Genomic DNA, 20,821 nt, shown 5'->3' on the forward strand with positions numbered 1-20,821 from the left:
GTTGTTTTACAACACTGATAAGCACATAGTGCCAGGCACAATAACAATTCTTTAATGTTGAAAGATGAAATGTACTGTAAATAATGTTTTAAAACATTTACATAGAAAAGAATGTACGCTTTAAGATGAATAAATTAGTTTATAGTATTTTTATTCGGAAAAATACGAAAAATAGGTATATTTATCATTTATGCATATGTACACACCTACACGCAGTTACAAAAGTCATCCAGGTTCGGTCTCCGTCGACTCCTCGATGAATAACCAAATTCACCACCCTCAGCATTTAAGTATTCATAGTATACATGTTCATTTTCACATAATCATACCGTCATAAAAATACAGACGCTAACAATCGACCTGTGTTGAGAAAACATTTCAAAAAATTTCCAAAATATCTCATCAATTCTCAACCGTTATTACCTGTGACAATTTTCAATATGTACATCGATATAAAATATTCATTTTCACCGGCTGATATATGATGTAAACTCTACGAAATGAATAAACATTTCAGTGAGCAATACACATCTTCGAAGCATTCTTACATTTTTAAATCCGTAGGTTATTTGATATCTAAATACGCCGTTTTGGTCGACAAGTATCATTAAATTAAATAATTCTTAATCAAAGTATATAAAAATATAGTTAATAGTGTATAGTCAATTAAATAAATTATTTACATAATCAAATATTAATTTAATATTAATAGTCGAAGGATGATCGTCGCGGCGCGCACCCCTCTTCGCTTTGTTCACAGTTGACAATTATTCATCTATGCATTTTGATGCATACATGCAAATTGCACATCGTTTCGAGTTCGCACGTTAAATTAAAAGAATGTTTCGCGTTAAATAATATCGAATAAATAATGCTCAGAAGCGTACAGCTGGATGTATCATCTGCATTATTGTGAGCGTGAATCTTAATATTTATGCTCGCAATATATAAAAATACCACGCCATCAGAGAAACGAGCCGTGCGTTACAATTTTCAGCATATGTACAAAAATATATTACTATAAAATACAAATATAATTTCTTCATTTTGTTTTTAGTTTAGCGCGCTGGAATTTATTGTTCGATTTGATACTTTGATACTTTTGTTTCGATTCTGGAAGGCACAAGCGACTTTCAGCCAGCATGTTTAGACAGGTTCAATGGCATATCTGAAACAAAATAATTCAACAAATTGAGAAACAAAAAAGAAATCAAATATTAAGATTTTACGCAAAAATAATCATTTATTAACACGTTAAAAACTCAATTACTCTGGTAAAATTGCCAGTAAATAAGTCCTGAAGTCTAAATATGAATTAAATATGAAAATCAACCAAGTGGTACAAATATCGCCGTTAATTTAAGTAACATTAAAGAGAGACTAAAATATATTGATTTTATTTGCGTGCATGACCCTAATTTACGCTCAAATCTTTCCTCGGGAAGTTCCAACTGCGTTAACAAGTCAAAGTAAATGAGCGTGAAGACGGAAAGACGAAGAACTTTATTAGAATCATGCGTGGCCACATAAACCGCGTCGTTTCCTCAATTAACAACGACGCGGCGCGTGCCACACTCACACAGGAAATAAACGATAGTTACATACCTGCGATATTATCATCCTGTGTGCGATTGTCGCGAGGTGGCTCGGCGGCCCACGAGCACGACGGTGCTTCGGGACGCACTGGGGGTGGTAGCAGGCATGCTGGCGGCGCTGCCGTCAGCCCAGGAAACCCTCGCGCGAACGCATGGAAATAGTGCGGCGGCATCGTATACGGATGGATGAAGGGCGGCATAAACGACGGCGGCGTCGCGTACGGTAAGCACAGTCTCTTATCAACGTGCTAAAAATGAAAAGAAACAAACAAAATTCACATTAAAAGTTGCATCAAGTTGTGTGCTCGAGTGTGAAACGTATCCTCCGTTTCCGGTTAAGCCATACGCACATGGAACACACATGAAAATCTTGATGTAGACATAAACTCGACTTCCGGTTATTAGAAGCCGTTCGTTGGAGAAGAAAATAAAAAAAAATACGGAGGAATCTAAAGAATCAAAGCTAAAAGAAAACGAGAAACAATGGCAGTAATGGCACGTAGAAAGCCAGCACGAGCCGGAGCGCGCGCGCGGAGTGCCATAATTACACGGTCAGCAAAGCAGAAATTCTTTTCATCCGCAGTGCGCGGCTCGTGCGCGTACGTACGCTCGCACATTGTTGTGTTATGGTCTAATAATTAATGTTGCGCGCACGAAACGAACGGCACGTTCCAACAATAGGAACGGCGGAACGCGCGCGCCGCGAGTCGCGTCATTACGTCATTTCGACACACACCTGAGGATTCGTTCGTCCGCTTGAACTCTAAACACACTTCAGTTGAGATACAACGCTTAAGAAGCGAAATTCAATTTTCAATTTCGTACACCGATTTATTTTTTGGATGAAAAATGATAAATTTTTAGTATTTACTTACAGATAATTCAATGGAACGCAGACGATCGACACTCTCGGCGTACCAGCGATCCTCGGGCATCGGCGTCGAGTACGGATGGCCGGCGGCGGCGGCACCCGGCGAGTAATGACTAGGCGAGTTCGCCGGCGATCGCCTGATGCTCTTGTCCTCCGCCAGCAGGGAGGTAATACTGTAGCTGCTGTTGCGCGTCTGCGTCTGCCTGGACGGCGTCGACGCCGGCGGCGGGTGTGGATCACTGCCCACGTGATCAACAATCCCAGTCGTGGATGCCACCCCATTGGTGCGCACCGGACTACCCACCGCCTTACTAGCAGCGGCGGTTTTTCCTCGACTGCGCTTTAAACACGAGTCATCCACGTGCGTCTTTGCATCCTTATCCATTTCCCGCAGGAAACGTTTTCGTGGCGAGACGACTGTCTCCCTCGCCGGAGATCCAGCTGGAACCTTTTCCGCTAAAGCTTGGATGATGGTCTGCAGTCGTTTTTCTTTCTTTTTTGACGTGGATGGCTTCGGAGAGGTATTTGATGGGGATGTGGGTGTTGGTGATGATGTCGTCGCAAGTGGCAGGCCGCGAACATGCTTGATAAACTCTTCGGCAGTGGAATCGTAGGGTTTGCGGGTTTTTCGTGATTTCTGCAGGGATTTTCGAAGTTTTCTGCTAGCTAAGTAGTAGAACGTGAGCTGCTTCGAGAGGTTTTTACGCGGACTGGTTTGCTTCCACGAGTGGTCGCGTTGCCACGGAGATGATTGGATGGAACTGTTATCGTCTGAAACTATAGACGAAAAAAACACACAAACAAATAATAAATTTTATTTGTAAATTGTTGTTTTGCTCACCGCTAAGTGATGTACTGCTCTCCTGTCGGTACGTGGGCGTCGAAGAAGCAGTACCCTGCGGCGGCCAGAAGGTCTTCCTCGGTACAGACACCCAGGAGACTCGTTCACCCTCTCGCGATCGTTCCAACTCCAAAATAAACTTTCCATCTACCGAAGAAAATAAAATTAATTTAAAAACCAGATGGATCGCGATGGCCGCACGCGCGTGTTCGATAGACACCTGAAATTTAGCACTTGTCTCCTCTCGTATGGTAATGACGCACGTTAGCGCGTTGCGGCGGAATGTTAATTACCTTTAAAGAACTTGAGTCGTCCGCCGTGCGCGTACGCGCTCCGAGGGGGTTCCTCCCGGTCGCCGCGCTCGCAGTCACCATTCCCATTCGGCACGTCCTTCTTGGGGTTCTCCTCGTCCTTTTGCATTCTGGCACATTTTGTTAACGTCGCGTGCGCGCCGTTAGCGGTCGCATAGATCATAGTCCCAGGGCGGCGAACAGCCCCTCGCGATGACTATAACGGCATCCAGATGCGCGCATATCGTCGGCGGCACCGTCTCGCACGCTCGTCGTGCCACTAAACTCTTCGCCGCGATATGCAGACGATGCTCCTCCGGCGCGGGCAGTCGCGGCACTCACACACGCGCCCGGCGCTGTCTGCTGCTCCTCGCTGCTGCTCCTCGCTGCTGCTGTCTCGGCGCGACCCACGCCCGTCGCACGCACTCGCCGCTCACAGCCACGCACCGCGTATTTCCTCCATGCCCGCTCGCGTTCGCGCTCCGCCAGCCGCCCGTATTCGATAGCAACGCACGCAAATCGCGGTCGGCGCGCACAGACGGACGGTGAGATTTTTTGATGATGTAGACACCTAGGCTCACACGACGACGCGAAAACGCACGTTGCCAAAACGCAGCCCAGTTCGAAAATCATAACATTCCCCACACGCACTCACACTCCATCATTCTTCGATTTTCATTAACCTTCACACCCTTGTTGGTCTACTGAGTTGACTTCATGCGATAATAAACAATACGCACTCGTCAAAATCAACAAGTTCGCGGAATAAACAAAATATGCTGGTTACCAGAGCAACGCCGCTTTTCAACTGTCAACAACCCACGGATTTAGAGAAGGGGGAACACCATTGGGCATGCTCACATCCCACCATGTTTCAGTAGCCGGCGCTGTTATCGCACATTACGACCAATCAACGACGCGAAACATTCGCCGTGTGCTTTCGTTTTGCGGCCATTTCTGATCAATGTCAAGCAGGAAAACAAGCCAAACGCACGTTGATTGATTAATTCTAACATAAAGTCATCTTAAACACATCTAATTATTAATTATCCTTAAATATTGCATAGAATTTGCAATAAAAAAACAAGTTTCTACGAAGGGTATACAAAAGTGCGTTAAAATGGGTGAAAAAAGCGGCGCGGCAAGCGCATTCGAAGATCTTTCGAACGTGGAGTTCGAAACCAGCGAAGATGTGGAAGTCTGCGACAAATTCAAAAACATGAACCTCCGCGAGGAGTTGATGCGTGGCATCTTTGCTTACGGTAAGTCCGAATCACCATATCGCATCTTTAACGTTTTGAGGTCATAACCTAAATTTTTCTAGGTTTCGAACGTCCCTCGGCGATCCAGCAGCGTGCCATCCGGCCCATCATCAAAGGCCGCGATGTCATCGCCCAGGCTCAATCCGGTACCGGCAAAACCGCAACATTCTCAATCTCAATTCTACAATCCGTAGATTTAACAATGCGCGAAACACAAGTTCTCTGCCTGTCACCCACCAGAGAACTGGCGGTACAGATCCAAAAAGTAATCCTCGCCCTTGGGGATTTCATGAATGTCCAATGTCACGCCTGCATCGGTGGCACAAACCTTGGCGAAGATATTCGCAAACTTGACTATGGCCAACACGTCGTCAGCGGTACACCCGGCAGAGTCTACGACATGATCCGACGACGCGCGTTGCGAACACGTTCCGTAAAGATGCTAGTCCTCGATGAAGCCGACGAGATGCTGAACAAAGGCTTCAAGGAGCAGATTTACGACGTGTATCGTTTCCTTCCACCAGCGACACAAGTTGTCCTCATCTCCGCTACATTACCGCACGAAATCTTGGAAATCACGTCGAAATTCATGACGGATCCAATCCGCATCCTCGTAAAACGTGATGAACTTACCCTGGAAGGTATTAAACAATTCTTCGTCGCGGTGGAGCGAGAAGAGTGGAAATTCGACACTCTGTGCGATTTATACGATACCTTAACCATCACACAAGCTGTGATCTTCTGTAATACCAAGAGGAAGGTGGACTGGTTGACGGAGAAGATGCGCGAAGCGAACTTTACAGTCAGTTCAATGCACGGTGACATGCCGCAGAAAGAGCGCGATGTCATCATGAAAGAATTCCGTTCTGGTCAAAGCCGAGTTCTGATCACCACTGATGTCTGGGCGCGTGGTATTGACGTGCAGCAAGTGAGTCTGGTCATCAACTACGACCTGCCCAACAATCGTGAGCTGTACATTCATCGCATTGGTAGATCCGGTCGGTTTGGCCGCAAGGGTGTCGCGATTAACTTCGTCAAATCGGACGATATCAGGATTCTACGCGATATTGAACAATATTACTCGACGCAGATTGACGAGATGCCAATGAACGTCGCCGACCTGATTTAAATTAATATGACGCAGCGTAATGTTAAGTGTAATTAATATTTTCTTAAGAGTGAACATCTTTTTTTAACCTTCCTCAATTTATAAAATTATTTTATGATGATGCGAGAAATGAACTTAGAATTAATTTTTACCTTAAAATTTAAACTCCTTGTATTTCTTCGTTTGCTTCGTGTCGGCATTCTGCTGCCGCTTACGTTTGCTCTTCTGTTTAGCAACGTGCTCTGCCAGCATGTCGCTGAGATCTTCCTTCTGCAGCTGTGATTGATTCTCTCTGATCTGCTGCTCGTACCGCACCGCCATAGCATCGCTATCCATGTCCAACTCGGAAGGATCCAGCGCAAGTTCGACTGTGCCTTCTCTTTCCGGCGCAGCGGCAGCGCCACCTCTTCGGGCTGAGATGACTGCTGGGGGCGGAGCTCCGACTCCTGTCATGTCATAAACATGGCTGCTTGCCATCATGGATCCACCAATACGATCGTTCCTCTTCTCAGGCAACACATGATACAGCACTGGTGTTTCAGTGCCTTCCATTTCAGCTTCAATCTTTTTCTTCCGTAACTCGATTGTTTCGGGTGTTTCCATGCCAGCTGGGATCGATGTAAGTCCACTGGGTGTTACCATTCCCTCAGCAGGTGTAACCAAACCGCTTTCATCCGCTTCTTTTTCTTCATCCTCTTGTTCCTCTTCCTCTTCGCTTTCTTCCTCAGACTCGGATTCGAGTTCACCCCAGAGTGTGCGTTCGACTGCGACGTCGTCGCCCAAATCGTCGAGGTTGAGTATAATCGTACCGAAAACGTCACCGTACAACGGTTTGCCGTTTTCATCCACGGGTGGTTTACCCCAGCCGCCGGCATGGTAACCGAACGAACAACCTTCGGGGATAGGCGCATTAAGACCGGGGATTTTCAGGTTAGGATAACTAGGAGGCGGGCCATAACGTTGCATGGCAATCAGCCATGGGGGTGGGACTTTCGATGCGCTAGGACCAACGGGCATACCAAGCGCAGTACGCAATTCTTCTGATAAATCACCAGGTTTCTTTTCTTTCAGGCGCGTTTCGAATTCTTTACCTTCGTAGTACAAATCGCCGTGGATCGTCATTTTTGGTTTCGTCTGCCATCTAAACATAGAATTAAAATTTAATATTAAAAACTTAAAATATTTATAACTTTTAAAATTTTACTTACTTGAAGAAAGCATCGTGTAATTTTTGATAATCGATATCAATTTTACCCATTTTAGGACGTGCACGTTCACGCATCTTCGCTTTCAACGTCTTACTCTCATCCTTATCCTGCAGCGACGCCCGCATTTCCATAATACCAGTCCGTTTAATAAAATCAGGCAGATTGAAAGGTGGTTTTTCAATACCACGCTTACCTTGTAGATACTTCCTCTTGAAACACCAATGTCTCGGTACCTGCACAGTATTTCGATGTGCTTTCAACTGAACCAATAATTTAGGATCACGTGCAGTGACATCGTGCATCTCGACGACATCAGGACGATTGACTAGTTGCTTAAGTTCGGCGACGCTTAACCGCGTCAGTTTCTTCAGCTTACGCTTGGAGAGTTTAGATTTATCATCGTTTTTCTTGTCTGGATCATCATCAGGTTCGTCTTGGAACTGATCGCCCATGATTGGAACTGGCATTTTCGTGGATAACGCTGTGGGAATTGCTAACATCGGAGGAGGAATATCGTTTTTACGATCGGCGATCTTGAACGCTTCGAAAATGTGGAAAAACTGGCGATATTGAGGTGCTAATTCGTGTAGACCAAGTGATTCTTGAATATATCTATGAAATAAATTAAATTTAATAAAAATATTTATTAATTAATATGATTATTATAAACTTACTCAACTTCGACGTCTGTTTCACCAGTTTCTTTCTTATTCTCGTCTTTTTCCTTGTCATCTTTTTCTTTGTTAGTTTCATCTTCGTTTTCTTTATCAGTGTCCTTTTCCTGTTGCTCTTTATTTTGTGAGTTTTGTTTTTTCTTGTTCTTCTTTCTGTTCTTTTTCTTTTGGTTCTTGGTCAGTTTTCCGTCGCGGTCCTTTTTGGGCTCTTTTTCTGCTTCTTTCTGTACAATCACACCTTGTTCCTGAATAGTATTTTCTTCGTCATCTTCTTCTTCAGGTTCTAATGGTGCACTTTCTTGTGATTGTGAATTGGAGTCCTCAACCTGCACACTTTGTTGAAACTCATTGTACTCATCTTCTTCTCTTTGATCTTTGAATGCCAGCAGTTGCTCAAGCACTGGTGGAATCTCAACTTCTTGGTTAGAATCCATTGTGTTTTCACTAGATTGCATTGAGTTGGAGTTTTCCATGTAGTCTGCTTCCTCTGGCGTGACAGATTGCTGCATTGAATCTAAGAAATACAAATATTAAGTTAATTAATAATTATTATTTAAGTATGGTTTTTATAGTTTGATTTTACCTTGTGACTCTTCCATTTGTTGCATTTCATTCATATCTTGCATCTGTTCCATTTCGTCTGCTTGCTGTTCTTCTTGTTCTTCCTCTACCTCATACAATTCCTGCATTTGCTCTTGTGCTTCATGCATTGCTTGCATAGCTATTAAATTTTGCTCATTCTGTGAAAAATATTAATATAACGCTGAAAAATTAGCCGGAAATAGCACAAAGTAGTTTGGTTTGTCTATGCGGCTTAATTTTAAGTTGAAAATCAAAACTAATTCAATAGTTTTTATATCAAACAGGTGCAAATCAACAAATAACAAGAAAGTAACCTCTAAATCGGTAAATTAGAGATGTGATAAACTTACATCATTTTCTTCCTCCATTTGTAACCAAATCACTTAATACGGACTTAGTGTCCGTATTAATATACAAATAATAAATTAGTTATAGTAATTGATTAAATTTCAATTGATCACAATCACAATTCGTGTCTCTTGCGTTACTAGTTCGAGGTTATCAAGCTTTATATGTGTGGCAGTGCTACCAACCTGTCAAGCAAAAATAAGTAACTAACCATTAAATAACTAAGTGCGAGACAGGCCCGTTCTAAGATTGAAAACGAATAACTAAACTATTATAAACAAATTTAACTGTAATTTAACTAATAGTCACGAGTATAAGCGTTGATAATTCAAGGCTGATTTAAAATTTTGAATTATGGGTTCATAATTGTTAATTTTGCAATGTTTTTGATATTTCGTATTCAAATAACTCGAGTACTAAAGGTACGGTGCACCGCATGAGAGTCACTTTTACCGCTACCCTCGTACAGTACCCTAAATGGGGGTCACTTCTACCGCTGCCCTTGTACGGTGCTCTGAACACGAGTCACTTTTACCGCTACCCTCGCATAGTACCCTAAATGGGGGTCACTTCTACCGCTTCCCTTGTACGGTGCTCTGAACACGAGTCACTTCTACCGCTACCCTCGTACGGTGCCCTGAATGGGAGTCACTTCTACCGCAGCCCTTGTACGGTTTATGCATAGATTTGTGCGAATATTTATGAATTAATTATTTAGTCTATTTTGTTTTGTTGACGCTCCATAAAACCATAAAATATAAAAAACTGTACTTTGTACATAACAATAAAAATTACGAATTACACCACAATTAAAATAGTTGCCTGTGTGCGCGAATATCTGACTGATGCATTCGCCGCCGCAAATCCCATTGTAAAGCAAATCATGCCCATTACTTATAATTTCTTTCTAAATCACATAGCAAACAACACAACCCGAATAGATCATACCTAAAAACAAATAGAGTTTGACTTAAACTTGACTTAATCAGTAAGAGTAGCGCGTTTTGTGTGAAGACAAGGATTAATAAAGTTGAAACCAATTGCAAAACAGCTCAAAACCATCCCTAACGTCTCGAGCTGTATCTGCGCATGACAAGGTTCGCCACAAATGGCCACAGCACGATAAACGTCAACAATTTAAAAGAGATACCAAACGGCCATTTTGTTCTTCGCATCATAGCCCGACTACCACCGCTACTCGATGACCGATTGTGCTTCTCAACAGCGGCGACCTTTTCCGTGAGACGATCAATGTCCATTTTAATACTGGACACTGCATTGGCGATTTCTTGCGAGATATCCACACTCAATGTACGTGAACGCGGGCGGGATTTGTGGCCAATGTAACCGTTCGTCATATCGGGTGGAATGCCATTAGGAATGTGCTTTCGTGGTTCAATTGTCTAAAAAACCACAACAACCATCAAATTAAACACAAAAAACATTAATCAAACAACTCACGTCTATCGTATCGACATACTCCGCATCACTATGATCACTCTCTTCATTATCGACCGCTCTGGACGGTGAATGTGAAGTTGAACCGCTACTCGTGCTCAGGCTGGAGATCAATCTGTTTGGAGACGCTTCACGTGACGCCAATGGCGAATTCGGTTGCGAGCGCACCCTCTCGATGACATCGCCAATCACCAATTGAAGATCTTCTAGTTTTAAATTGTCGAGTTCACTCGAGGGTGCATCGAGGAAACTCGCCACTTTGTCGGAATAACTCATCGTTTCAACAATACTAAAAAAAAAAAACGAATTAAATTAATGACAGTTAATGTCATGTTTCGGTCTGATCAAATTTAAAGAATGCAGCAACTTACGTGTGAAGTTCATCAACATATTTCGCCATAGCTGCTTGTTTACTCATATCACCGAGTTTCTTCCACGCGTCGTACTTTGCGCGTCCGACAATGTCCCAGAACGCTGGTCTTGAACCCGAAACGGGTCCTTGGGTCGCCTGCTTGAAGTAGGCATAAAAACGCAGCATAAGATCATGACTGGGTTGATAGGATCCTGTAAAATATTAGTTTTTTAGTTATGATGACTTGCAAATATGCAAAAATTACTATTCTATTGTCTTAATGCTTAAAATATTGTCTTAATGCTTAAAATATTGTTTATTTCATTGTTTATCGTCCCGTTTAGTTATATTTAGTTATCAGCTACTTCATAAATCATAATTAAGCAACCCGTAGAAATAAAATGTAACGGTGAGCATTGTTTCACAAAATAAATTACGTTTCGAGGTAAAACCGCGTTTTACGGGACAAAGTCAAAGTTGTAATTATCTCGACGGAGATTATTATTACATTTCAGTTTTTGCTCAATCTACTATACGTAATTGCTTAATATTGCAAATTAACTTCGATTTATCAGTGACGCGACAAATTACCATCGTGACCACGACGACGACGACCTAAAATCGTTTAATTCCAACCGGTTGCGCCATTATGCAATGCAAAACAAGGAAAAACACAAAAGAAAACGCAAAGAATAAACGTAAGCTGCGTTTACAGCACGCAATCATATTGATCAATTAATTGATTGCTGGTAACTTGTATACTTTTGTAATTATCGTCGTAAAAATGACAGAAATGCTTGTTTTGTGTGTGAATGATGATGATTTGCAGTTTGCATATAATCTTGGAGTGTTGTTGTTGACCTTAGCGCTAACAAAAAGTTCAAACAGTAATTTGCTGTTTGCTTGATTCGATATTCCGATCGTCGTTTGTTTGGTGATAATTCGTGTTGAGCTACGATGTTTTACTTGTGTAGCAACATTGCGTGACTTATTTTTAGAAGTAAACGCGCTTCGGCTTCTCCTCTAGGGAGCGAAGTAAAAGTAAAAAAGTGAAAATTACCAGTGTACACTCACGAAATTAATTTTTTAGAGTGGCAGGTTTTAAAACATACCATTTTTTGGCAAACTCCGTATCACATTAACAGCGGCGTGAAACTTCTCTTCGGTCGTCATCTTCCTGCTTCCTTTCTATTTTATTACTTCACTGAAAATCTGAACTTCCGTGTTTTTACGCGATGTTAGCTGGGAGTATACTTGTGCACTTCGGACATTTCCAAACGCAATCCGACGGATTCGACGGCGAGCGAAGGTTGAGCGCGCTAGGCGAACGTAATCAAACGAATGGAAACAGGAAAAAATTAAAAACAAGACGACGCGACGTTCGCGCACTCACTGTCACACTCCCATTTGCGTTCATTTGTTGTGCTCGCCTTCGCCCCGTTCGGAAATCGCCAGGAAGCGCTGCGCAGTGCCGATAGTTGCCAATGCCAGCCCGCGCAATGTCAACCGGGTCGACGCATGTCAAATATCAAATATACAAATCATATATATTACACCGATTCGTGAGAGTTGTTTAAACTAATTTTGTTGTTTTATAACGATTCTCCGCTTATTTAACAACTAGATTTCATATTAATGCTTAACTTTCATCTAATTTTAATTGTTAATCTTTCTTTTGCGTTTAAATTTAAGTTTTATTCTATTTGTACAGTTTTGGTGCATGATCCATGTAATATATATCTAGCAATGAAGAAGCACTTTTGTCGTTTAAAATTTGTCATTGTTTAAATGCTGCTTTTCGCCTAATAAATCTAAAATTTGTTTATTTTTTAAAGTGTTAATTATACTCTTAAAATCGTCTGCGTCTAACAAATAACTTAAATAAGTCACATTCTGCCCCAGAGCGTTATTCAACCAGTACGTTTGTTACATTCACAACTAATTGCGCATCGCGCCTCCTGACACAATAAACGAATATCGTTTCTGACTAAAAAAGAACAAAACATTTCCATCCCGACATTCTGCGCTCTGTCGCGTCGTCTAATTACAACGAGTCTAACAAGTTTTATTACAAGTCTTATTGGCATGACTCTCGCCAAGTCGTATAGTTAACGAATAGCATTTTATTATGGTGGTACGTGGATAGCAAGTTATTTCAATCTATCTACGCCGAGAGAATTCGTTAATTCTACGCCGCCCCGCGCGCCATCTACTTCAGGTCAATGTTTGGCGGTTTATCCGCCATGATCGCCTTGATGTCATCGGCGTCGAGCGTTTCATACTTCATCAGCGCCTCGGCCAGAGCCTTATGTTCCTTTGCATGCATCTTCAGGATCTGCTTCGCCCTTTCATAGCTATCGGACATAATTTTTTTGATTTCCGAATCAATCTAAACAAATAAACACTTTTAGTCATACTAAATCAGAAAAATATAAAATGTCTCACCATTTCGTTGGTAGATGGCCCTAGCATATCCCCACTGAAAGGTTTACTTCCTTCAGCGACAGTTCTAAGTCCCACTCGTTCCGACATGCCCCAATCTTTGACCATATGAGTAGCAATAGACGTGGCTTGTTTAAGATCCGAACTAGCGCCTGATGTGATCTTATCCGGGCCGAATACCAGCTCCTCAGCGGCACGTCCGCCCATCATCGTATCCATCATAGCAAGCAGTTGACTCTTAGTGACATGATACCTCTCTTTTTCAGGGATATACGCTGTGTGACCCAAACTGGGCCCGCGGGGGATTATTGTCACCTTATGCAGCGGATGGCTGTCTTTAGTGTAAAAGGCAACAATGGCATGGCCGCCCTCATGGTACGCTGTAATCATATTCGCTTCCTCATCAGGTATCCGCGATTTTCGCTCCGGACCCATGAGGACTTTATCACGAGCCGATTCTAAATATTTCATTGAGACCGAGTTGCAACCATCGATAGCAGCCCTGTATTTAATACCAAAATTAAAGAAAAAATAAAACATACAAGTTATAATTGTTAAACTGGTTGCCTACCTAAGTGCGGCTTGGTTAACCATGCTTTCCAAGTCCGCGCCAGTGAATCCCGTCGTTCCACGGGCCAATAACTCCACGTCAATTTCCTTCGCCATGATTTTGCCCAAATACAAACCTAGAATTTCTTTACGTCCAGTGTAATCAGGTGTAGGAACATTTACCTACAACATACAAACGAAAAAACATTAAACCAATTTAAACCAATTTACCAAATACAACAAAACAAACTTTTTTCTATTTTTTTCTAATTTAATGGAGCAGAATTCTTTGTGATAAAATTCATATAATCATTAGCATCGATACTGCCGATTGCATACAACCCCCCAACATGATTCATCAAATCCACGAGGAAATTCACAAAAAACTGCTTGTACGGATCAATACTCCCCGGTTGATCATCACACATAAAAGTCAACGGTATTTCATTCCAGTACAACTCCCCAGACTTGCACAGCGTCGTAAAAATATTGAAATAATCCGCGAGTACTTTAAACAACAGCGCTCGTTCGCAAGTGAATCCCATTCGCAGGAATCCAATCGGAATCAAATTGGTCCCTAGGCGCGTTTTCAACGCATGCAAGTGCAAACGAAACGTATGCTGTGGCACATCAGTGTCATACCCCATGAAACCTTTGAGTTGTTCATCAACAAACTTCGCTATGATAGATATCCTGTTGTAGAGACTCAAATAAGGTTCACAGTGTTTAAAAATCTTCTCCAGGGCAATGAAATAATCATACAAGTATGGATCTTCTGATAAATATCCATAATTAATCTCTGGAAGAACACCAATATGTTCCTCTGAAATCTTTTCAGCAAGTTCTACTTCTTTTATGATTGAAGTAGTTGGTTGTACTTTATTTTGACTACTAGAAGCCATTTCATCATCATCTATCTCATGAATAACATTCAAAGCAGAAAATTTTGTATCTTCAGTTGATTTTACAGCACTTTTCAAAGTCCTAGATGATTTCTTTTGTGAATCTGCAGTTGACAAGGACTTACCACTTGTTAATATAGATTTCTTTTCAGAAACAGTCACAGAAGCTTTTGAAGCATCAGATATTGTTTTAGTTTCGACTCCTCCATAAGATATCCTCTTAGAAACATTTAATTTACTATTCAATGCACTATTAAGCAGTGGTTTTGATTCTTTTCCAATCGAAACATCCGTCAATGATGAATTTTTCCTTCGTTGTGTGTAACTATAATCCACAACGTAAATCGTCACCATTGTAGACATCCTCAACAATTGCAACTCTTCTAGTAAAGGAAACGGAACATCATATGTTGAACAACCCTGCCACTTACCACTGATCAAATAAAAGTTTTCTGTAATGGCGTCTGTCACCTCTAATTTCCCATAGGTATAAAATTTCAGCGGTAAAAACAACGATGTCAATGTTTTCGTTAACACCGTAGCGCAGTAATGCTCACCTCCTAGATCATTCAACACCGGCATCAATCCAGCTGTCAAGAATAAATACGCAATCTTCTTATACAATATAAGATTCTTAATAAAGATCAACGTGGACTTCACAAGTTCTTGATTCTTTGACATGCGCAGTGTCTCAATCAAATCTTTATGCACATCCTGTTCGATAAACCACTGCCGGACATTTCTATCAATAATTTGATCGTTTAGGATATTAATCACAAGAATCGCAGCTTCATCTCCTTTAGTTTTATAAATACCCAGCAATTTTATAAAATTATCCATAGAAATATAATCTTCTTTATATGTTGGGTGTTTCATGTAGAAGGAAACAATATCCATGATAAGAGGAAATATTTCATTGGTTTCAGAATCTTCACCGAAAGAATAAAATATCTCCATTATGGCAGACATGCCAGCATTTGGGGGTTCAACGAATAAATCCGCAAAGTCCGGCGAACGTTTCAGATAACAATGAGTCACATAAACAGCTGAGGACTTCATATTATCATCACGGAGTAATTTAATCAAGGTTGGGATAAAATTTTCATCGTGCGTGATCAAATTAACACCGTACAGGTGATTTGAAAGTTCTAATAGGATAGTACACAACTCTTTTTGTACTTCTGCATTAGTAGTCTTTGAAAACATAGATAAAATTGCATTCTCAAATCCGTAATCGTGTAAAGTCTGTCTGTAACTAGCAATTGGATATTTAACGAATAATTTTAATAACTGAGTGTATCTAAGTTCAAATTCTTGTGTATAATTTAAACTATATGATAATAGTTGTGGAAATTCTTTTTCATTCACAAAACTTAAACATACCTGTTCTCCATTGAGTAAAAAGCTCAAAAAGTAAAAAATATCAAACCGAAAGTCCAAATATTCATCATTAAGTAATAATGTAACCAAAGTCTGTTGCACCTGCGCATTTAGACACTTTTCAGTGAAAGATTCCTCACCAAACGCGCATAATTTCGTAAATAATTGAAACGTTTGCTTCCGGATGTCATCGCCACCTTCCGACATGAAACACACCAATGAATGTGGATTAAACTGCGGTAAACTGCACATATCTTTAAGTTGTTCTTGTTTTGTAATGACATCTTCGAATAATTTAAGTGCGCACAGCATAATTTCAAAATTCTCAATTTCTGTGTTATTTATGAAGTGAAGAAGACGTTTGATAAGTTCTGTATCATAAACGTAGTCGGTAATCTCTGGAAATTTACTTAACAAATCCCCCAAGCAGTTTAAACCGTATAAAATCACAGTTTCATTATCATTATTGATGAAAACATTCGAAATCTTCGAAAAAACAGGCCTCGCTTCATCCAATAAGATAAATTCAGTTTTCAGCGTGGACAAACCCATATGTATCAAGTGTAACACCGCTTCATAGTGTATTTCTTGATTAGTAATCAATATAAAGTCCAATTGTTGAAATAATCCCGAAGTCATGAAAGTTTCGAGTAGATTCACATCCGTTGAGCAGTAATCGCGTGCAGTACTAAGTGCTTGACTCGCCACATTCTGATCATGACTCGAAATCAAATGTATCACCGTAAGCACGTCGTCTGTGTGGATATCCACTCCGAAAGATTTTGGTTGCGTAAGAGTCGATGGCGATTTTTTGCTTGTTTTCGGCGTACCTTTCTTCTCTTTCTTCTTGGGCGCCATTTTGTTTTTGTATACACGGGGGTTGAATGATAAAAGAGTGAGTCGTGACGTGTGTCTTTTTGAGATGTTTTAAATCGACTGCTTTGCGTCAGATGCGCGAAAATAAATAAAATGTCATAGCTTACCTCGACGTCAAAGCGGCCGGGTCGCAGTAAGGCTTGATCGAGATCGTCGCGTCGATTAGTCGCGCCGAGAACAATCACGCCTTCGTTTTGATGGAAGCCGTCCATTTCACTAAGCAACTGATTGATGGTCTGGTTCGCGTAGGGGTGCAGCACGCTGTTGGTGCGCTTCGCTCCAACGGAGTCAATTTCATCGATGAATATCACGCATGGCGCACGTTCTTTTGCTGCTTCTACATTAAAACATTAAAATTTAACCTTAAATCTACTAAAAAAATATAATATTACTTACTGAATAAATCTCTGACTCTCCTTGCGCCTTGCCCAACTAAAACTTCATCGAATTCAGGCCCTGCGGCGTGAAAAAATGGCACACCAGCTTCCCCAGCGACTGCACGCGCTAATAAAGTCTTTCCTGTTCCTGGTGGTCCTACCAAAAGCACACCTTTAGGTAATTTCCCTCCTAGAGTGGAAAACTTCTCCGGATTCTTCAGAAACTCAACGACGTCTTTCAACTCTTGTTTAGCTTCATCAGCGCCCTTGACATCGTCGAAGGTCACATGAATATCTTCCGGATCAACTTCCACTTGATTCCCCAATTGTATTCTGAAATACGACCTTGTAGATTTTCAGAAATTCGATGTTTGTACTGAAGTCAATCAAGAATCTTACCTAAAAACCGATCCGCTTGTGCTAGCAATTAAACTAACAACAATCGCCAGGAAAATCGCAACTGTCAGGACTTGCTGGACGACTTTAAAGTACTTCGCCATTTTACTGGTCTTCGCTGTTGGATTATTCCCTAGAATATACCCCTCAGCGAACGCAATTTTGATCCGCTGTCGTTCTGAATCCGTGATGCTTGGATCATCCAGCTTGAGCAACTTATTCAGCTTTTCTTGATTCGCAGTTCCATCTGATGCTGTCTTACCGTCGACTTCTGGCACACCAATGCCCATCATGTGCTTGATTCGTGACACGAGCGTCGGATTGCGATTCATCTCCGCGCGCACGCTTCGGTCTGTCTTGAATCCGCGTACTTGTAGGTCAAACGTGAAGCGATTGTGCTGAATTAGGTTTTCAGTCATGTTGTGCACAAAGCTTTGTGGGACTTTCAGATCTCTATTGAGCACCAGCATTGGTATTGCCTTGCTTTGTAATTCATGTGAAAAGCTGTTCTTGTTTTCACTGAAGCTATGGCCTGAGACATATGAGATGTTGAGTTTGCCTAGGATGTGATTATGGTCGATGAATGCTTTTGTGTTGAGATGTCGGAAGAAGGAGAAGTCACAGTTCTTGACTGCCTCCAGGAAGCTGTCCATGCAGAGAAAGTGCGTATCGGGCTGTTTGCCTTTCTTTGCGAGGAAGGCATTCTGACGCGGGGTGATCTTCGCCGAGACTTGTGATAACGTGATGAGCGCCTGTAATCACGTATAATTTTTGATTATCAAAACGTGATTTGCGTTTTTTCTTGTGTGTGGTTTATGGGCTTACCTGATTCTGATTTTGTAGTGAAAACATCCTGGCTTACATGTATGGCGGCGACGGCGCGGGCGATGAGATGATTTTGGCGAAAACAACTCGCTTCAATTTTGCAACCACGAATGACGAAACGCTTCTAACCTTTCTGACAACAAAACTAAAAATCGAACGCAAAACGGATGTCTGTCAGCGCCGGCCGCAGCGGAGAGAATGATGCGAGAGCGGCGTGACGGCGAGAAAGATGAAGATCACGCGTTGATATCTGATTGTCGACGGGAATATTTGTGATAATGCGATAATATGAATCGATGAAGGGCGAATGTTGTAATTTCCATCGGTTTCTCAGATGTTCTACAACTTTAACCTCAGTGACAATAAAGTTGCCTACATTAACGCTCAAAACTATATGTCCAATAGGTTTGTTTGAAATTGTTTGATAAATCGATAAAATAAAGCTAATATTTTAAAATTCTCGCATAAAACACTAGAAAATTAATTTTCTTTGTAAAACTAACTTACAGTGACATCAAAATTCTAGTATTGCATGAAAAATACAAGAAAATTTGGGTTGTGCATATAAAATTGCCTACTTTACAACTAAAACTTTCGCAACCGAATAATGTATTACAATTTTTTTCTAAATAAACAAGAACGATAAACTTTGATCTTTAAAGGCAGCCAATTCATTAAAAACACAAAATTAGTCACTCATTCATTGTAAAGCATTCAAAATGGCAGCTCTAATAAAGATTTCTGGCGCGATTTTCTGTGTTGTTCTCTTATTTTCATCTATAAACGTAACATAACTCTTCTTAAATCAAAAACAACTATATTTTACTAAAATATTATTTATTTTGTAGTCAAAACCACTGACAAAGAAAGAACGTGAAGAAATTGGCAACCAATGTGTGAAAGAAACCGGCGTCGACCGCGCCATCATCGCAAATGTCGTCAAAACTCAACAAACGGTCGACAACGAACAATATCTAGATTATTTGGTCTGCAGCTATAAACTACAAGGCTTCCTGGACAAAAATGGACCGGTTATTTTACACGATAATATCGTAACATTCCTCTCAGATTTCTACACAATGGATGAGCTTACATTCGTCATGAAAGAGTGCAAAGAGGTGAAAAACACCGACGTAAGACAATTAGTAGGCAATACTCTTGAATGTTTATTGCGAAAACTTAAAGAAGTCGATGTGATGCGAACGACGGCAAAGAATCAAGGAAAAGATTAACTACGCAGTAAATTATTTCACTTTCAACGATTATGTATAATTAGTAATAAAAAAACCTTGAACTTGTGACCGCATTCTATTCTGATTTAATTTTTGCTGTCTGGAAAATAATAGTTTCACAGATACACTTATCAAATGCATTAAAACCCGCATGTAATTAATATACACGCCACTTTTTGCAATCCGCGTTGTTGAGTAATCCCCGGAAATTCCCAACAAAGTAAAAAAAGAATAAATCCCGAGTGAAACCGACCGCTTCCGATTTACAAAGCTGATCACCGCTTGACCGCAAAAAATGCTCTGCTGTTCAAACAGTCCATCAAAAGCAGTGCAACAAGTTGTATTCAAAATGTTGACAAAACACACGCTCTATTTCGCTGCAATTCTCATCGCTTCTCTTCTGTTTTCATCAATAACAGCAAAGTCATTATCAATAGAAGACCGTAGAAAAATCGCTGTCCACTGTGCGAAGACAGTCGGAATCGATCGTAAACTCGTCGGGGAAATAATCGACGCACAGGCAATCCCAAGACGAGGTAAATACGGCGATTATTTAGCGTGCACATACAGCATGCAGGGTTTCATCGACCCTGCAAAATCCGTACTTGTTCCTGAAAAAATCATCGCATTCCTCGCGGATTACTTCAGCAGCAACGAAGTGGCATTCATAATGGAAGGCTGCAAGAACGTCAAAAACAGCGTCCCGAGGGAACTGGTACTGGACGCGCTCGATTGCTACACGCAACAGTTCGAGATCACTCGTGCGATGAGCAGCGCGTATGGAAACGATATTTACACAAACGATAGCAATCCACTTAAGCAATGAATTGCTATTAATACGTTTGACCTTTCGCATATATTATATTATTGTTTAAGTTAATTTCGTATGCACTGCGCATAAGCAATACGCAAGAGAAGCCATGTTTGTTGCGCATGCGCACATTCAAACGCGCATTATTCATGTAACATTTTATTAGAAAAATATAAATGACAACTGAGAACTAACTTACTCCGACTTGTTAACACTTAAATCATTAAATAAGATCAAATTCAATATCAATTGATATTGTCGTTAGTAAAAATAATACAAAATATTTAGTACTCACTTGTTTGTGCGCTTTGGTTACGAAAACGTTCGATGTTTTGCTTGTGTTCCGGCGTAATCACGTGGCCACGTAAGCCAACCAGTGTCACAATATCAACTTGACAAAATTTGCAGTAGACAAAATCCGGCATATCTTTATACCTAAAAT

At 41.1% G+C, this 20,821-nt stretch overlaps 7 protein-coding genes and 1 long non-coding RNA gene across 10 annotated transcripts in view; 3 read left to right on the forward strand and 5 right to left on the reverse strand.

Annotated features, from left to right (window-relative positions):
* Positions 1-134: 134 nt before the first annotated feature.
* On the reverse strand, positions 135-4,407 carry H (transcriptional corepressor hairless). Its single transcript, XM_065310909.1, has 5 exons — positions 3,601-4,407; positions 3,308-3,454; positions 2,471-3,243; positions 1,606-1,843; positions 135-1,168 (listed from the first exon to the last, which is right to left on the reverse strand). Exons 1-5 carry the CDS (start codon positions 3,779-3,781, stop codon positions 1,134-1,136), a joined length of 1,374 nt encoding a protein of 457 aa, XP_065166981.1. The 5' UTR covers positions 3,782-4,407; the 3' UTR covers positions 135-1,133.
* Positions 4,408-4,558: 151 nt separating this feature from the next.
* On the forward strand, positions 4,559-6,097 carry LOC135798159 (eukaryotic initiation factor 4A-III). The gene is made up of 2 exons (XM_065310910.1): positions 4,559-4,859; positions 4,922-6,097. Exons 1-2 carry the CDS (start codon positions 4,718-4,720, stop codon positions 5,986-5,988), a joined length of 1,209 nt encoding a protein of 402 aa, XP_065166982.1. The 5' UTR covers positions 4,559-4,717; the 3' UTR covers positions 5,989-6,097.
* Sf3b2 (splicing factor 3b subunit 2) lies at positions 6,006-9,346 on the reverse strand. The gene is made up of 5 exons (XM_065310902.1): positions 8,782-9,346; positions 8,433-8,589; positions 7,850-8,363; positions 7,176-7,787; positions 6,006-7,108 (listed from the first exon to the last, which is right to left on the reverse strand). The coding sequence occupies exons 1-5, from the start codon at positions 8,797-8,799 to the stop codon at positions 6,121-6,123; spliced, it is 2,289 nt and encodes a 762-aa protein (XP_065166974.1). The 5' UTR covers positions 8,800-9,346; the 3' UTR covers positions 6,006-6,120.
* Positions 9,347-9,477: 131 nt separating this feature from the next.
* Positions 9,478-12,060, reverse strand: LOC135798160 (acyl-CoA-binding domain-containing protein 5). The gene is made up of 4 exons (XM_065310911.1): positions 11,702-12,060; positions 10,609-10,801; positions 10,241-10,526; positions 9,478-10,182 (listed from the first exon to the last, which is right to left on the reverse strand). Exons 1-4 carry the CDS (start codon positions 11,760-11,762, stop codon positions 9,844-9,846), a joined length of 879 nt encoding a protein of 292 aa, XP_065166983.1. The 5' UTR covers positions 11,763-12,060; the 3' UTR covers positions 9,478-9,843.
* Positions 11,391-13,590, forward strand: LOC135798161 (uncharacterized). Its single transcript, XR_010549665.1, has 2 exons — positions 11,391-11,624; positions 11,680-13,590. It is a non-coding gene; the product is annotated as an uncharacterized lncRNA (long non-coding RNA).
* On the reverse strand, positions 12,396-18,695 carry LOC135798153 (ATP-dependent zinc metalloprotease YME1L-like). 3 transcript variants are annotated; one of them, XM_065310900.1, is made up of 7 exons: positions 18,337-18,695; positions 17,515-18,263; positions 17,135-17,460; positions 16,846-17,075; positions 13,603-13,763; positions 13,035-13,533; positions 12,396-12,978 (listed from the first exon to the last, which is right to left on the reverse strand). In XM_065310900.1, exons 1-7 carry the CDS (start codon positions 18,361-18,363, stop codon positions 12,799-12,801), a joined length of 2,172 nt encoding a protein of 723 aa, XP_065166972.1. In that variant the 5' UTR covers positions 18,364-18,695; the 3' UTR covers positions 12,396-12,798. The 3 variants fall into 3 exon arrangements, with proteins under 3 accessions (XP_065166972.1, XP_065166973.1, XP_065166971.1); XM_065310901.1 differs by having other exon boundaries at positions 17,135-17,448; positions 18,337-18,693; XM_065310899.1 differs by lacking the exons at positions 12,396-12,978; positions 13,035-13,533; positions 16,846-17,075; ... (1 more) ...; positions 17,515-18,263; positions 18,337-18,695 and adding an exon at positions 13,831-16,832 and having other exon boundaries at positions 13,635-13,763.
* A 360-nt stretch (positions 18,696-19,055) lies between these two features.
* LOC135799695 (uncharacterized) lies at positions 19,056-19,568 on the forward strand. Its single transcript, XM_065312888.1, has 2 exons — positions 19,056-19,121; positions 19,185-19,568. Exons 1-2 carry the CDS (start codon positions 19,056-19,058, stop codon positions 19,566-19,568), a joined length of 450 nt encoding a protein of 149 aa, XP_065168960.1.
* spn-E (spindle E) overlaps positions 19,332-20,821 on the reverse strand; it is a 29,021-nt gene continuing 27,531 nt past the window's right edge. Inside the window, exon 18 of the mRNA XM_065310898.1 lies at positions 19,332-20,814. Within this exon, the coding sequence (XP_065166970.1) occupies positions 20,664-20,814 (151 nt within the window). The 3' untranslated portion in view covers positions 19,332-20,663. The remainder of the gene's footprint in view (positions 20,815-20,821) is intronic.

This window comes from Atheta coriaria, unplaced genomic scaffold, assembly GCF_025399875.1.
Source record: "Atheta coriaria isolate IRGN ID8LTWV9N9 unplaced genomic scaffold, Caltech_Dcor_3.1 hic_scaffold_9_pilon, whole genome shotgun sequence".
In the NCBI taxonomy this organism is placed as follows: domain Eukaryota; kingdom Metazoa; phylum Arthropoda; class Insecta; order Coleoptera; family Staphylinidae; genus Dalotia; species Dalotia coriaria.

What these genes read in the sequence shown, in the direction of transcription:
- LOC135798153 (XM_065310899.1), bottom strand. Translation starts at nt 16,720, where the DNA reads ATGGCGCCCAAGAAGAAAGAGAAGAAAGGTACGCCGAAAACAAGCAAA.
- LOC135798159 (XM_065310910.1), top strand. Translation starts at nt 4,718, where the DNA reads ATGGGTGAAAAAAGCGGCGCGGCAAGCGCATTCGAAGATCTTTCGAAC. An exon ending in GCGTGGCATCTTTGCTTACG is followed by an intron (nt 4,860 to 4,921) that starts GTAAGTCCGAAT and finishes AAATTTTTCTAG; the next exon opens with GTTTCGAACGTCCCTCGGCG.
- Sf3b2 (XM_065310902.1), bottom strand. An exon ending in ACAAATGGAAGAGTCACAAG is followed by an intron (nt 8,364 to 8,432) that starts GTAAAATCAAAC and finishes TGTATTTCTTAG; the next exon opens with ATTCAATGCAGCAATCTGTC. An exon ending in GAAACAGACGTCGAAGTTGA is followed by an intron (nt 7,788 to 7,849) that starts GTAAGTTTATAA and finishes TTTATTTCATAG; the next exon opens with ATATATTCAAGAATCACTTG.
- LOC135798160 (XM_065310911.1), bottom strand. Translation starts at nt 11,762, where the DNA reads ATGACGACCGAAGAGAAGTTTCACGCCGCTGTTAATGTGATACGGAGT. An exon ending in ACGGAGTTTGCCAAAAAATG is followed by an intron (nt 10,802 to 11,701) that starts GTATGTTTTAAA and finishes AATATTTTACAG; the next exon opens with GATCCTATCAACCCAGTCAT. An exon ending in TATGTTGATGAACTTCACAC is followed by an intron (nt 10,527 to 10,608) that starts GTAAGTTGCTGC and finishes TTTTTTTTTTAG; the next exon opens with TATTGTTGAAACGATGAGTT.
- H (XM_065310909.1), bottom strand. Translation starts at nt 3,781, where the DNA reads ATGATCTATGCGACCGCTAACGGCGCGCACGCGACGTTAACAAAATGT. An exon ending in GAGCAGTACATCACTTAGCG is followed by an intron (nt 3,244 to 3,307) that starts GTGAGCAAAACA and finishes TTTCGTCTATAG; the next exon opens with TTTCAGACGATAACAGTTCC. An exon ending in TGCGTTCCATTGAATTATCT is followed by an intron (nt 1,844 to 2,470) that starts GTAAGTAAATAC and finishes TTTCATTTTTAG; the next exon opens with CACGTTGATAAGAGACTGTG.
- LOC135799695 (XM_065312888.1), top strand. Translation starts at nt 19,056, where the DNA reads ATGGCAGCTCTAATAAAGATTTCTGGCGCGATTTTCTGTGTTGTTCTC. An exon ending in TCTTATTTTCATCTATAAAC is followed by an intron (nt 19,122 to 19,184) that starts GTAACATAACTC and finishes TTTATTTTGTAG; the next exon opens with TCAAAACCACTGACAAAGAA.